Source organism: Lolium rigidum, chromosome 7, assembly GCF_022539505.1.
Source record: "Lolium rigidum isolate FL_2022 chromosome 7, APGP_CSIRO_Lrig_0.1, whole genome shotgun sequence".
NCBI lineage: Eukaryota > Viridiplantae > Streptophyta > Magnoliopsida > Poales > Poaceae > Lolium > Lolium rigidum.
In genome coordinates, this window is record NC_061514.1 from 102898724 (window position 1) to 102914607 (window position 15884).

The window sequence follows — 15884 nt, forward strand, 5'->3', positions numbered from 1 at the left end:
GAACACAACAAGGAACTCCGCAGGGCAACGGTACAAGCCTTCAAGGCGCCATGGGCGCCATGAAGATGATTGGATAGAACTGTCAAGGTAAAGGCAGAAAACTTCATGGATCCAACAAAATGGAGTACCTTGCCAAGTTGATTTCGTCGACAGGAGCGCAGGTGATTTTTGTCTCTGAAACTAGATCTTCCAAGTGCACTGCTGTCCAGCTCAATAACCGTTTTAATATTGCTGATAGTTTTGTTGTACCTTCTAATGGACTTTCGGGCGGTCTCTGGCTATTGTGGACGGATGAAGTTCGAGTTGATGTCAAATTCTCGAATCATCATGTTATTTTAGCTATGGTTGTTAATATAGCAACTAAATTAGAATTTGCTTTGGCTTGTGTCTATGGCGATCCTCATCACCGCCAGACTAGACTCATCTCGGAACCACATTTCAAATTTTGTGCATGATAATCCTGGCAAACCAGTGGCCTGTATGGGTGATCTTAATGACATTATGTGTGATGTAGATACTACCTATAGTAATATAAATAAGTCTCGCATGCATGCTTTCACTACTTACGTTAAAGAATGTGGTTTGTTTGATCTTGGTTATAGTGGTCCCGCTTACACTTGGACAAACAAGCGCTTTTCGTCTGTTCCGGTCTTTGAAAGATTAGATAGATGTCTTGCCAACGCTGAGTGGTGTGGTGTTTTTCCCCACACAAATGTTTTCAATTTGCCTATTATGTTAAGTGGTCATGCTCCGATTTTGGTTTCAACTAACTCTCACTTTCGTAAGCCAAAGTTGAACTTCAAGTTTGAATTGGTGGCTTATGGAGGAAGATTACCATCATACAGCAAAATCCTCTTGGCTAGCTTCGGCAAACAGGCCATTCCATGCTCGAACATCTAACCTTGCAGGTAGTTTGAAAAAGTGGTGTAGGAAGAAGAAACCGATTGATCAGCAACTAAGCAAGATTCAGGATCAGATCCATGAAATACAGATGCAACCTATCCAGGTACGGAATCATGTTCTGGAAGCTAACCTTGTGGCCCAGTATGATCAGAACTTGACCAAATTAACCGAATTCCATAGACAAAGGGCAAAAAAACATTGGGCAACACAGGGAGATAGAAACACTTCTTTTTTCCATCATGCTGTGCTTAAACGTAGACGTCGGAACCGTATCTCCTCTGTTAATGATACTCAAGGCAACACTTTACATGATCCAGATGAGATTGCTTCGGAATTTGTTTCTTACTTCCGCAGTATCTTCCGTTCCTCTACCACTAACTCTGGCAGGCCATTCTTAAGCACTACAATAGCAAGGGAAGCTGGAGATTACACAAACTCGATCCCAGATAAAGAAGAAATATGGGGAATCCTGAAAGCAATGAGAGGAAATGCATCTCCAGGACCGGATGGATTCAACGTGGCTTTCTACAAGTCGGCTTGGAGTTGGATTGCGGATGATGTTGTGGCGGTAGTCCAAAACTTCTATATGACAGGTGTGCTCCCTCCCCACATCAATGATACAAATATTGCTCTTATTCCTAAAAAGCTTGTTTGTGTTATGCCCGCTGATTTTCGGCCTATTAGTCTTTGCAACGTCATTTACAAAATCATTTCAAAATCTCTTGCAAATAGGCTTAAACAACATCTTCCTGACTACATCCATCCTTCCCAACAAGCTTTTATAGAAGGTCGACGGATTAGCAACAATATCATCATAGCTCAGGAAATTACACATTCTTTTTCTTTGAACTCTTGGAATAACCATGCGTTTATGCTTAAAATTGATCTTGCTAAGGCATTTGATAGACTTGAATGGAACTTCATTTCGGCAGCTCTGGCCCGTAAAGGGCTTCATGCTCACTTTATAAATTTAGTCCATGCTTGCATTTCCTCGCCAACTTTTTCTGTTATTATCAATGGTCAATCTTATGCTCGCTTTACAAGCAGTCGAGGAGTGCGGCAGGGTTGCCCCTTGTCTCCGTATCTGTTTGTGCTTGCAGTCAACGAACTCTCTTTGGCTCTTCAAGAGGAGCCATGCAGAACAACAACTTGACAGGTATTTCACTTGGACCAGACTGTCCCCCGATCCACTCACTCTTATTTGCCGATGATCTGTTAGTTTGTGGCAATGCTAACATCCAGGAAGCTGCAGCCATGTCTCGCATTATTAGTCAATTCTGTCGTGCTTCCGGTCAAGTGCCAAATTGGAACAAATCTGCTATTCTTTTCAGCAAAAGGGTTAATCACCAGGTTATGCAGGACATTAGGCAAATTTTCCATGTGCCAGATATTGACACAAACACCATTCATCTTGGCCATCCCTTAATTTTGCCTGCGAAGGATAGAGCTGTGGCTTACAACTTCATTTATGGAAAATTTAAATCTAAACTAACTACCTATGTTGCTAATAAGTTGTCTCACGCTGCCCGTTTGGAGCTAATAAAATCTGTTTTCTCTTCTATTCCTGTCTATTACATGTCCAACATCCTTTTTTCAAAGAAGTTTCTTAACAAAGTCACGGCTATTATCAGACGATTTTGGTGGACAGGAGTTAAGGAAGAAGACAATGCCAGAAGCCTTTGCCTTAGGGCTTGGGCTGATATATGTACCCCTAAGCAAGAGGGGGGCCTTGGTATCAAAAACTTGCAGGCAACAAACCAAGGACTCATATTATCGGCAGCTTGGAGACTAGCCAAAGACCCTGAAACTCAGCTTGCTCTCATTCTCAAATCAAAGTATCATCCAGACACTTCAATTTGGAGGGCCAAATCCAATGTGCCCAAGTCTGCATTCTGGTCAGCAATTCTAAAGGTAAAGCATCTCTTGATGTCTGCTTCTTTTTACCAGCTTTTAGAAGGCAATATTTCTGTTTGGAGCTCACCCTGGTTTTCTGGTTGGGAAACAATTTATGACAACCTGATAATTCAACCACAACCTTTTGCTTACCCAGCTGTAGTTAAAGATTTATGGATGCCTAATCAAAAAACTTGGAATGTTCCCCTTATAAATGCTCTGTTTACTCCTCAAACTGCAAACTCGATTATACAAACCTCTATAATTGATGCATCCGGGCCAGATTTACTGTGTTGGAAGTTAACCCCTACAGAAGAATTCTCTTGCAAAAGTGCTTACAGACATTGCTTCAGCAACTTGTTGTTGCCAGAGAATCAGAGGCCAAAAGAAGTTCATCTTCAGGTTAAAGCACTTCTCATGCAGGTCCGGAAAGACAAAAGCCTTGCTCCTCGAGTACAGACCTTTGCTTGGAGACTTCTTCGAAAAGCTCTACCAACTGGGAAAAGAGCAGGTAGGTTCTCTACTCACATTGAAAAAGATTGCTCTAGGTGTGGGCAGGAAGAAGATGACATGCACCTGTTCTTCCTCTGTCCCTTTGCGAAGGCGGTTTGGTTTGCCGCTCCCTGGCACCTTAGGTCAGAAGTGATTGTGAATACTTCTCCTTCTATGCATGATACAATTCAGGCAATTCTTTCTTCAGGTCACCCATATGCATCTATTTCAAATATTTACACTTTTCTTTGGTGCATATGGAAAGCTCGGAACGATTTTGTCTTTGGCAGGAAGGGGAACTCTCCCTTGCAGGTGTTTGCGGCAGTGGAGGCGATCTTGAGGTGTGCAACATTGACAGATAAAGTCCAAGAACATATGTCAACTTTACCCTCTCTGCAAACTCCAAGTTCTCATCACCAGGCACTAGCCTCGGGTGCTCCTTCTATTTCTGATCTATCTACGATTGTTGGGCCTAAAATATTCACAGATGCAGCTTGGAAGGCTCCTCATGATCACTTGCAGGTGCAAGCAGGAATTGGAATCTACATCAAGCTTGGTGAGGACACGCAACAGCATGGCGTCTTTGTTTCAGCGGTCTCCCCGCCAGCAGCTTCACCTCTACACGCAGAAGCGCTCGCATTGCAACTTGCTGTTGTTGTAGCTTCGATCCTTCAGGTTCAAGAACCAAGTTACTTCACAGATTGTGCTACTCTGGCCAAAGCTGTGACTGCAAACAACATTCTCACTGCACCAGGACATTGGCAAATCAGGCCTCAGCTCGCGTCAATATTTGCTTCAGATTCCTTCAGTCCGGCAAGCTTCTTTCAGGTCTCTAGAAGTCTGAATTTCATTGCTCACCACTTCGCTAGGCTAGCCACGAGAATTACTACTAGTCAGCCTTTACTTCTTAGATGCTGCTGTAGCTCTCATGTTCCTGGGACATGTCCAGTACGTGAGAAGTTCATTAATCATAGCGTGTCTCCCTTCACGCTACGTTCTGTAATATGCCACTGATGACTGATCGTTGTGAATACACTATCTGAATTTCCAAAAAAAGAAAAAAAAGAGATGTTGTTGCCCTGATGCATTGTAAAACTACATGACTATAAATTTAAAGTCAGGCAGGTGATGTTTTTTATCTAAAAAAAGAAAAGTTCGCTGGCTAGCATTGGTGACCGACACAACACTACTGTAGAGTTCAAATATTGAGCGCAGCGGATATTTTATTTTGGCGGCTTTGGTACTCTATTTGGTTGCATATAAGTAAAACGCATGCCGAGACGTCGTATACGCCTATCAAAACTTCAAAAGAGAGGGCTTGATCATCAGATACAGCAAAGAACAAACGAATCAAATCTCATTCTCAGCCGGCTGTAGTACTTGGTCGGCCATCCATGGGCATGCAACAGTGCTCGATCGACCGATCAGCCACTGTTGACGCTGGAGCAGAGCCGCCGGATCTCGCCGTCGGAGCCGGTCTTGACGCCGAGGCTGGTGAGCCTGGCGAACGAGCTCGCCCAGCTGCGGAAGAAGCTCTCCTGGCTCTGCGCGAACGCCGCCACCGTCGCGCGCGTCGTGGGGTTCTGCACCAGCACCGCGTCCGTGCGCAGCAGCCCCCGCCCGTCTAGCAGGTTGCTGAAGTACCGGTTGTCGAACGTCGCCGCCGACCCCTCGTCGCAGTCCACCGTCGCGCTCCCCGACGCCACGCACGTCCGCGCCAGCGTGGTTGCGTAGTCGGTGTTCATCGTGCCGTCCACGGGCACCATGCTCCCGTTCGCGTCCGGGTGGAACCGCTCCCAGAACGTGCCGCAGTGCGCCAACCCGATGGTGTGCCCACCTGAGTCATGCGCGGCGTCACCAGCCGTGAGATCGATGAAGCGAGAGTGACCAGTCTACTTATCTAGGTGTGCTCGAGCGAGTTCGTACCTGATAGGGTGACGAGGTCGTCCAGGCTGAGCCCCTTGGAAGCGAAGCTGGCCGCCATGGCGTCGACGGAGAAGCCCGTATCGATGATGTCTCTTCTGACGTTGGACGCCAGGGAGACGACGCTGTCACGTCGCCCAAGGGAGGCGGGCACCGACGGTCCTCCGGTCTGGTTTGGAAACACACACAACCGAACATCAGTTCATGAATTCGGTTTTGCTATGTTTCAGTCAACTGAGATTTTCTTAAGTCTAAGTCAATTACAAAAAAGTGCTTGAGTTGCACTTTTCTGTTAAAAAAGTGCAATTGCACTTTTCTGCCAGAAATGTGCAACTAAACCGAGTTGCACTTTTTTTAAAACTGCAGTTGCACTTTTCTGAGTTGACTGAGACTTAAGAAAATCTCAGTCAACTTAGACATAGACACACCCCATGAATTAGCAGCAAGCTTTTGCTTGTCAGCTAAGTTGCTTCTCTGAAAAAAATAAAGTTGTCAACTAAATTTGGTTTGTCAGGACTCGACAACCTACATTAGTCATCCAAAAGCACTAAAGCAGCAGAAACACTACATATTGTCAACTACTGAAGCCTCAGTAGCTCTTATAGCTAGGTGAACTGTGGATGCTACTCTAACTCTACTGGCCTGAAATTAGCAAATGCAGAGACAACTTTCAGAACACATCGGTTGTAAAGTTTCAGAATCCCAGTTTCAAAATAAGTTTGGATTATGTTCAGTTATAGGTGAGCTCTTCAGGGTCTCCCTCCCCATTGTATCACTCTTATCATTGAGCAGACGTAATGGCTAATCCTATGTTTTAACTAGTCATTGTCACATATAGCACACTTTCCTATTTGTAATGGCTAATCTCTAACCAGATTCAGTTTGCAGATATTGCAGCAAACTGAATGAGAGCAAATGGGCGTCACTAGTTGCACTGGTACTTACCAATGTGACAGCATCTCTGGCAGCAAGGACTACAATGTCACTGCAAGAAACGGTTGTAGGGCACACGGCTTCGAGCAGCCTCTTGGCTTCATCGATCACATTGAACCCGCCGAGCGAGAGGTTCGCAGGATCGGTCATCTCTGAGCCGTCACCTTGTATCAGCACCGATGCATCACATCCCTGAAACGAATTAAGAAAATTACAATCCTGAAATGATTTCTGCCTTTGTGGTTGCATGAAAGTTTTCAGAAGCATGGTTAGCTGCAATTGCAAGATGTTTTTAACACATGCAGGATGTTAAAGGCTACATTGTACAATAATTTACTGACTATAAAACATACACAACGCGTAAAAGTCAGGTCTGGTTGACAAACGAATGTAGCATTATAAGCAAGAACAATAGATCATTCAGTTGACAAGAGGATATTCAGTCATTGCCATCTGCCCTGTTTCTTCAGGAAACTATGGTTGTGAGGAAAATAGGCTATCGTAAAAAGAGGGAAAATCTTAGTCTAAAATGACATGGGGACAATCATCATAATCATGGATCAAATGACGAGGAAATGCCCAATGCATCAATGACATGACACCAGAACAATTTTCTCGAAGACTAATACGACTCAAGCCTAGATCTAGCACATGTAGAAAATGAAATAAACACAAAGCATCTCTAGCACAGACACATGTTGGACTAATTGTTTGCATAATCAGCAACCCCAACGTATGGTTGCAAATGAATACTAGTGTAACACATTTCCCGATTGCAAGTGGAGCAATAGTCAGGCGCGAATCTTTCCATACCTCTACGAAGCAGTCGTGGAAGACCATCCTGAGGAGCTTGCCGGGGATGGTAGGGTCCAAGGTGGATGCCGACCTGACAGCGTTGCTCACCGCCAGCTCCACGCCCGGGCAGGAGAGCGCGTAGAAGCTCGGCGAGAGGCCCAACGAAGACGACGTCGGGGAAGAGTTGTGCGCCGAAGCCGGCGGTGGAGTCGGAGGAGCAGGTTTTTGTGCTGGTGGTGGTGGAGACGGAGTAGGAGGAGACGGTTTCGGAGCGGGTGCGGGAGAAGGCTTTTGAGTCGGCGCTGGCGTTGCAGGTGGCGGCTTTGACGCCGGCGAGGCCGCGGGTGGAGATGGCGGCACTGGGGCCGGCGGCGCCGAAGGTCTAGGTGTCTGCCTTGTCGCAGGAGACGGCGGCTTATGCACCGGCGGCTTCGGCGCCGGCGGTTTAATAGGCGGCCTTCGAGCCGGCCGCGCGGTAGGGCGAGGCGCCGCCGGCTTTGCCGCCCGCGCTTTCGGCGGTGACTGGGACGAGGCGACCGCCAGGAGCGCCGACAAGAGCAGCACCGCGCAGACGGCGCTCCATTGCCGCCTCCGATCCATCAGTAAAGAGACCGCCGCGCGAGGAGAATCACGCAGCGAGCAAGAGAAGCCCGTGAGCGTGAGGTACGGTAGTGAGCTCGGCACTTGCTCACGAGCACGCAAACACACGAGCTTATCGCCACGCAAAAAAACAACACTACCTCTACCGCGACAGCGGCAGCGGTGGTGTTGGTGGTGGTGGTGGTGGTGGCAGGAACCGCCCGCCAGAGAGATCGCGCGCTACAAGGCTTGCTGGTCGTGACTCGTGAGAATCTTTCTAGGGCGACAAGTGAGGTACATGGTGTTTTATCGAGTAAATTACACAAATCTACCATAATTGGGGCAGTGGTAACGGGTCAGTACCATTTTTGGATTTTTTTGCTAAAAACTACAACTTATGTGGCACACTGTTACTAATCGAGCAAATTCTTGTCTAAGCACATTTTAACCGCAATTCTGACTACTGGGGTCCATCTGTAAGGCTGAGCTGACAGCTTATGTGTACCACAATCTGAGATTGATGTGGGGCCCACCTGTCAGGCCCATTTTTTTCCCCAATCCCCTATTCTTCTTCCTCCTCCGGCCAAATTCCGGCAGGGATGGTGGCTGCTGGGCAGCGCGCCCCGCGCGGTGTTGCTGCCCAACGCCGGCGTGCGCCCGTGCCGGCGACCCGCGCGCGCCACCACACCCAGCACCGCCGACCGGAATTGTGCTAGCGCCGCCGACCGGCGCTTCCTCGTCGGCTCGGGGGTCCTTCCTCCCGCAGCAGCGTCCGCCGCGGAGGGTGTGGAGGCGGCGAAGCTGGCGCCCTCGTCCAGCTCCACATCAGACCAGGCCAAGGACGGCAGCGGGCGCAGGCGCACCTCCGGCCAAGATCCCAGCACCGGTCAAGGACGACCGCGGGCACAGACGAGGTCGGGGACGCGGACGCGCGCGCACGCTGGCCTCCAGGTCGAAGGTGCGCCTCCAGCGCAGGGAGGGTTGGGGAGAGCGCCGGCAACGCGCGGGGGTCCAAGGTGCACGCGGCCGCGGCGCCGGCCAAGGATGGTGCCGTTGACGCTCGACCCCATGGCCCTTCCGACGAAGCTGGCGCCCTCCTCCAAGGTCTTTCCTCCGCTGCGGCCAAGATCCGAGCGCCAGCCAGGGACAGCCGCGGGCGCCGGCGAGGTCGGGGACGGGGAGGACGTGGGCGCCGGCGAGCTCGGGTACGGGGAGGACGTGGGCGCCGGCGAGCTCGGGGATGGGGTGGACGTGGCTGCCGGCGAGATCGGGGACGGGGGGCGTGGCTACCAGGGAGCTCGGGCGGTGCGGCAACCAGATGGGGGTGGGGAACGGAGGGGCTCGGGTCAACGCTAGAAAAAAAGGAAGAGAAAAAAAATAGAGGAAGAAAAAAAAAATAGGGGAAAGATGTGGGGCTGACAGTTGGGCTCCACGTCCAGCTCATCTTCTCCTCCATCTGTATCGCCAACTCAGCACTGACAGATGGGGCTCACCGTCAGGATTGCTTTTAAAATGTGCTTACACGAGAATTAGCTCGATTTGTAACGCTACGGTTCAGAAGTTGTAGTTTTTAGCAAAAAAATCCAAGAATGGTACTGACCCGTTACCACTGCCCCAATTATGGTAGATTTGTGTAATTTACTCTGTTTTATCTTGGGTTTTGCTTCCCCTTTGCAAACTTCAGTCTTTTGTAAACGGTTAGGATCTTCTGATATCTTCTCACGGGTTAACTTATCTTCACAACTTTGATGGTGGTGGAAGAGGACTAGAGGAGAGGGGATACCGGAGCACACATTTATCTTAGGGACGTGCTAGCCGTCGGTCGCAAAAATGGGATGCATCGCACACCGTTGGATTTGACGCATCAGACGCAGGGCTCACGTGCACTAGTAGAAAAACCCCCCCTTTAGTACCGGTTCAAGAGGGCCTTTAGTACCGATTTTGGAACCGGTACTAAAGATTCGGGACTAAAGTCTCCCCCCTTGGTACCGGTTCCTTACGAACCGGTACTAAATGTGCCTCCACGTGGGCACGGAGGAGCCCGCGGGGCTGGAGACCTTTGGTACTTGTTCGTAACACGAACCGGTACTAAAGGGTACCGGTGCCATTTTTATATCAAATTTTTTTATCTATTTTTTCGCTCCCTCTTTTTATCTAACTTTTTAAATTATTTTTCACTCCCTCTTTTTTATCTATTTTTTCGGAATTTCTAATATTTTAGTTATTTGACAAGTTTAGTCTCTAACTACACTTATCTCTAGTCAAATTACTTACTTGGGGTCAAACTTCCCGCTCGGTCACCCATCCTCCCACTACTCCAGCACTAGCACGTTTAACTTCCAAGTTCCTTCCCATCTCACTTCCAAGTGCTTCGCGCACATGTTATTGATAGTACTATCATATCAATCCTATTAACATATTGGTCACGATATCATACTTCTTTATTGTTTGAATTTCACATGATTATTTTAATAAATAAAAGTAAAGATGTAAAAATAATATTGAATAAATAAATAACGACAAATTTTAATTATTTTTTACTTTTTAAATATATTTTAAATTTTAATTTGTTTTTGCAAAATCTTAAACCTACAAATTTGTAAATCTAAAAATTTACTAACCTTTATGGTTAAGTAATATTAATCTTTATGCAGGAAGGAATTATTAATTTAAATTTAAATAAATAAATAAAAATAGAAAATCCTGAATTTCTAGCGAAAACTAAAATGTTCCTACTTTCATATTTCCATTTGGAATTTTGAGAATCTAAAAATTGGCTAACCGGGTAAACCCAGGTAGAATCCGATGTAACTTTTTCCCACGATGATTTTGATATATTATACCTTTTTCGATATCGTATGCAACAAAAAAAAGCCGTTTGACCATTTTTCAAACTTTTTTTTGCAAAAAAGTCAAAATTCGAATTTCTTAATTTGACAAAATAGTAGGTTGCATAACATACAAGAATCTCGAAAGATTTTATTTTTTGAATTTTTAATCATTTTTTTGTATTTTACAAAGCAAAAAAGGCGATCCACGGGGAGGGGGTGGAGGGTGCGTGGGGAGCAAAAAAAAGGCTAGAGACCCTTTAGTACCGGTTTGTTGGTGTAGCGCTGGCCCCACCTCTGTCTCAAATTTAGCGTGAAACCCTCACGAACCGGTACTAAAGATCCCAATGAATCGGTTTAAAGGTTGCCGTCGCCCTGGGCAACGAAACCGATACTAATGCAACCTTTTAGTACCGGTTCGTAAGGAAACCGGTATGAAAGGTTAAATCCTTTGACCGTTTTTCTACTAGTGGTCCAAGCATAACATAGCATGTCATGTTGTTTGGCTAGTCGTCCTTTCTTAGGTGAGTGGACAAACGTGGCTGCTAGACCACACCTAGCATGCATCCTTCCTACTTGCACACGTCCTTTCTCTAGCACAATGGATCATACGAATATTAGCATGGTGTAGTTTCATGCAGGGGCTTCATTTGCTACTTGTGCACGTTAATTTTCATAAAAAATAATACTGACTTTTTTCCGATATTTTCTATAATTCAATATTTTGTTGCAAACACAACTAATAGCAAATGTGAAACCTTACAACATCTCGTATATTCTTTCAACAAAAAGGATAAAATTTTGTTACATTTTAAAGCATACATGTAACATCGAAAAATCGGACAAACCCACAACTAGATGCAAATGCTTAGAAAACCTTACATCTCGCATCTGCTTTAACAACAAAAACCATACGAGTTAAAGTAAAAACAAAAACAAAAACCACACGAGTTTGTCACATTTTTAAAGCATATATTATAACATCGAAAAATTGGACAAAAGCACAACTTGTAGTAAATATGCTCACGAAAACCTTACAACATCTAACGCCTGCTCTAACAACAAATATCATATGAGTTTCTTACATTTTTAAAGCACTTTTGTAACATCGAAAAATCAGAAAAAAAAATACAAAGTTGTAGAAAATGGCCAAAAAACCTTACAACATCTCGTGTCAGCTTTAACAACAAAAATCATACGAGTTTGTTACATTTTTAAAGCACATATGTAACATCGAACAATCGGACAAAAACACAAGTAGAAAATGCTCAGGAAACCTTACAACATCTAACGTCTTCTTTAGCAATAAAATTCATACAAGTTCTTTGCATTTTTAAAGCACTTTTGTAACATCGAAATATCAGACAAAAACACAACTAGTAGCAAGTGCTCAGAAAACGTTAAAACATGTTGCATGTGATCTATTAACAAAATTCATACGATTTATTACAATTTTATAGCATGTATGCAACTTCAAGAATATTTAGGAGACACAACTTGTGGAAAATGCCCGGAAAACTTTGCACAAACTCATGTGTGCTTTCTGTTAATTTGGCATGTGCGTTTGCAACATACCAGGTGAACAAATATGCAGCATCAGATATCACGGTCACACCCTCTAGCGGTGCCACCATCACCATCCCCTTGCTGCCCACCGGCATCCTACTCGCCGCTCTCGTACAGTGCGGCATCGTTGGCACCGTCTCTCTGGTTTAAGGAGCCATTGTGCCACGGTCCCCATAGTCGATGTCATGGTCGGTGACACTATTCTTACCGTCCGCGGTTCAGTTAATATGTCAGTTAATTTCTGTTGATTTGTCAAGATTGTATGTAGGCCCTTGTTAGAAAAGAATTGCATGCATGCCTAGTTTAAAAGTAGAAGATTTCATGCATCCTGACCTAGTTAAAAAAAATGAAAAAGATGGCATGTTTGTGTAGCCAATAGCCTCACACGCTACCTTCTCTAGGTCAAAAAGCTGAATAATAGTGCACTGAATAGCAGGATGTGACAAAGTGCAGCCTTGTGGGGCTCCATGCGTGTGAGAAGGTGGTAGTATCGGGACAGCGCGGCCAGATGACATAGCAGGCGGTACAATGTGCCAGCGCGAAGGAAAGGGAAAATTTGCACATGAAGAAAAGCAAGCCAGAGGAAAGAAGCACGCGAGTAAGAGTAATACTGACCGATCGCGCGCGGCGCGATCGGTTGCCCATTTACAAGTGTTTTCCTTTATCTTATGGGAGTGACTAGAGCTCAACCTATTGAGAACTAAGTTAGTTCTTAGTAGGCTGATGTCTGATTTGTTGATCTGTACTGTTTACCGCTAATGAACCCATTGATACATCCGGTTGTTTGGCTGAACCGTGGCATGCACGCGTTTAATAAAAGTGGCACGCGAGATTGTTGGGCGGACCCGTCTTAAATTCTGAAATAGCATCATCGTTTGATAAGGACAATGTTTAAAGAACTGGCAACATGCTATTATGCATAAGTGTGATATGCAATCGCTCTAAGCCTAACCAAACCCCATTGATTTAAGATGAGTGGGTTGTAATGGTTTTTTTTAGGATGTGTTGCACCTTTTTAGTGGATTCACAAATAGGCTCTTCTTAGGATTTTGGTTAACTTGGTATCTGATACAAGTTGTACGACAAACCATAGCAGCATATGAACGCATAATGGATAATAATTGGCAAAATCTTAGCATGCATGTGAAGAATAGTTGCTGACTTTAGGTTCTCTAAGGTATTTTAATGATTACTTTTATTTATTTCAAAAAAATAACTTTTGGCGACATATTTCTTACTGGACAATAAGGATTTCAAATAAGAGCTATTTTCTTCTAGGGTTTACTATTATTCTCAATTGGTTCCTAAGCAGGTATTAGGTGGATCTTATAAACAACATGAGTTCGTATTCGTTTAATATTTACATGGCTTAGTTGAGCATGAGCACACAAACTAAAGTGTATTTATATTACTACACATGGTTGATTTCATAGTTGATAATAGTGGTGTTACAGAAAGAAATAGTGATTACTAATGGCATGAAAGTGACAAGTTAGGGTCTACATTTATTTGGTACTACTTTATCACATATGGTTTATTAATAATGAAGACATGGAATTAACAAATTCATTTGAATTTTGGGACTTGTACATTTCAATTAGAACATGAGCATGCATTACTTTTGATATTTTCCTAGGGTTTTAGAATTATTTTGTTAAGTGATATAAAATTAGGGTTTCACATATGTTTAAGTTAGGGTTCCACATAATTCATGTAACTTTCAGAGAAATAACTTGTTGATCAAATGTTAAACTTGGGGAACAACTTTGGAATACTAGTTATGTTGCTTTTAATATTTTTATTAAATTTCTGTTACTTTTAGAAATAAGAATAAGGACAAATGCATTTTTTAGGGTTTACTCCTTAATAATTGTGATCTTAATGATCTTATAATAAATGGAAAAAAGGTTTTATTATGTTTTTGAGTTTTAAAATGATTATTAAATATTTCAAACATATTAGTAATGATTATTTAATTTTATTGGATTTCATAATAAAACAAAAAGGCATAAATAAGGTTTATTAAATAATTGAATTTTCATCCTCCTTGAAAATGTGATATTATATTTTTTATGGATAGATTTTTTTTTGAACATTCTGATATATTATTTGTATTTTTTTGATTGATATGATTTTGCAAAGTTTGTGTACTTTTGGGGGTTTTAAATAAGTAGGAAATATTATTTTAGAATCTAAATTAGTAATAATTACTTTTGGGATTAACGGAGGCGGTTATCTACGGCTCTTGGGAGTGCGAGGAGTGGTGTGTTAAAATGAGCATTACAAGGTGAAGCTATTGGTGGTGTCGCCTTTCTGAAATATTCATCGAAGACTAGGCCATCGAGAGGTTCCGCGGCAACGCACTCCGGCAAACTCCAATCGGGGGCTACCGTTGATTCTAGAGTAAAATAAAGGGCTCCTAAGATGCACCTGATCACCCTGGTGCTTTTGAGATGATTGGCGATGAAGATTGTGGATGGAGACGACCATAGCATCGTCGATTCCTGCGATTGGCATCGTCGGGGAATGGCTCGATTTGCATCACTCCCCTGGAAGTGCGACTCCGCCAGGATGACCTATAGGGTGCACCGCTTCTCCTAAACTACTCCATGGACTCTGGGGTGGCTCAATTCGAAGGCAACATGGTGATCTCTCGTGAGGTTTTTTTGGTTAGTTGCGAGTGATTTAAAGGTTCCGAGAGAGATTGGCATACAACAGGAGCTAGCTAGGGTTCGGGTGGCTCTGCTCGTGGTTTTATAGAGCACGACGAGTTCCGGTTCGTCATTTCACCATCGGCGACAACCGAGATGTACTGGTGATGTTGGTAGAAATATGGATGGAATCAATATGCTCCATCTCTGGACAACAACGTGACAAGACATGAAGAACACTCCAGGGCGATTGTGTACGCTCAAATTGGTCTAAAGCGGCGGTCGGGACATGTCCTCTTCATGGTGTCGAGCATGTAGAAGAGGAGTAGAGGTAGAAGACGATCTTGGTGGCTGGACCGGTTTCTGTGCGCGAGTAGGCTGTTAGTGGGCCGGTTCTTGGGCTGGCGCTAGCCTGGTTTGGATGGTATCTCTTTCTCCCTTTGTTCTGATACAATTTTCTATTTTGAATTACTATTTGATTTCAATCTTGTTTTGAGTGATTTCAAAATTAGGATTTTCGTAAAATCGATCAAACATGTTATGCAAATCATGATTTTGTATTTTAAATATTGATTATGAGTATTAATATTGTTGTATTTTAATACCACTCAAATTTCAAATGGGCATATATGTGAGTGAGATGATTGTATTTCTCTTTTCTTTGAATTCAATTATATCTGAATTACTGGAAATATGTGACTTCTTCACAAAATGTAGCAGAGATATTTCTTAGGTCATGGTATTTTTAACAACATCGGGTTTGTGCACCTGTGAACTTATATATTATATATTACAAATAGGCATCTTAATAGTGATAATTATAATTCTCAATCTTTTGAGGTTCAAATTATTTTCTAAAACTTGTAAAATTAAAACATGGTATGTAAGGGTTTTATTTTGTATTCCCCTTGTAACGAATTAATTTACAAGGTTAGTTTTATTACTTGGTAATTTTTTATTTGAGGTTATGATCTCATTGGCATTGTTTCATGTGTTCACATTTCTCTAAGTACTTGAAAAGTTATCTAGGCTATTCTAAAGTTATTAGTATTGTTTTCTTAAATTTTGACTTGAAATGCTTAGAGTAGATCTTATTTATTTCATGAGATATGCATTTACTTAGAATGGAGATTTGGGTTCTATGCCACTTTTTAATTTGGTCACTTGTTTTATGGGCTTGACTTTAATTCTAACAATGGAAAATTGATCATAAGCCTTGGATTCGAATGTAGTGCATTTTACCGGGGGGTTGCTTATGACCACCAAGTGATGCACAAGGTGGAGCCGAAATTAGGTTACAAGTGTATAAAGTAATGAAAAC

The 15884-nt window shown here is 43.6% G+C and overlaps 1 protein-coding gene across 1 annotated transcript; it reads right to left on the reverse strand.

Annotated features, from left to right (window-relative positions):
- Positions 1-4712: 4712 nt before the first annotated feature.
- On the reverse strand, positions 4713-12037 carry LOC124671774 (peroxidase 46-like). The gene is made up of 7 exons (XM_047208104.1): positions 11922-12037; positions 8939-8993; positions 8667-8804; positions 6958-7434; positions 6157-6336; positions 5215-5380; positions 4713-5125 (listed from the first exon to the last, which is right to left on the reverse strand). The coding sequence occupies exons 1-7, from the start codon at positions 12035-12037 to the stop codon at positions 4713-4715; spliced, it is 1545 nt and encodes a 514-aa protein (XP_047064060.1).
- Between the last annotated feature and the right edge of the window lie 3847 nt (positions 12038-15884).

Excerpts from the sequence above, each read along its gene's own strand:
- LOC124671774 (XM_047208104.1), bottom strand. The coding sequence starts at position 12,037 with ATGCCGCACTGTACGAGAGCGGCGAGTAGGATGCCGGTGGGCAGCAAG. Across the intron at positions 8,994-11,921 it reads GCTGCATATTTGTTCACCTG|TGCTGAGTTGGCGATACAGA; the intron begins GTATGTTGCAAA and ends CCCATCTGTCAG. Across the intron at positions 6,337-6,957 it reads TCCACGACTGCTTCGTAGAG|GGATGTGATGCATCGGTGCT; the intron begins GTATGGAAAGAT and ends AATTCGTTTCAG.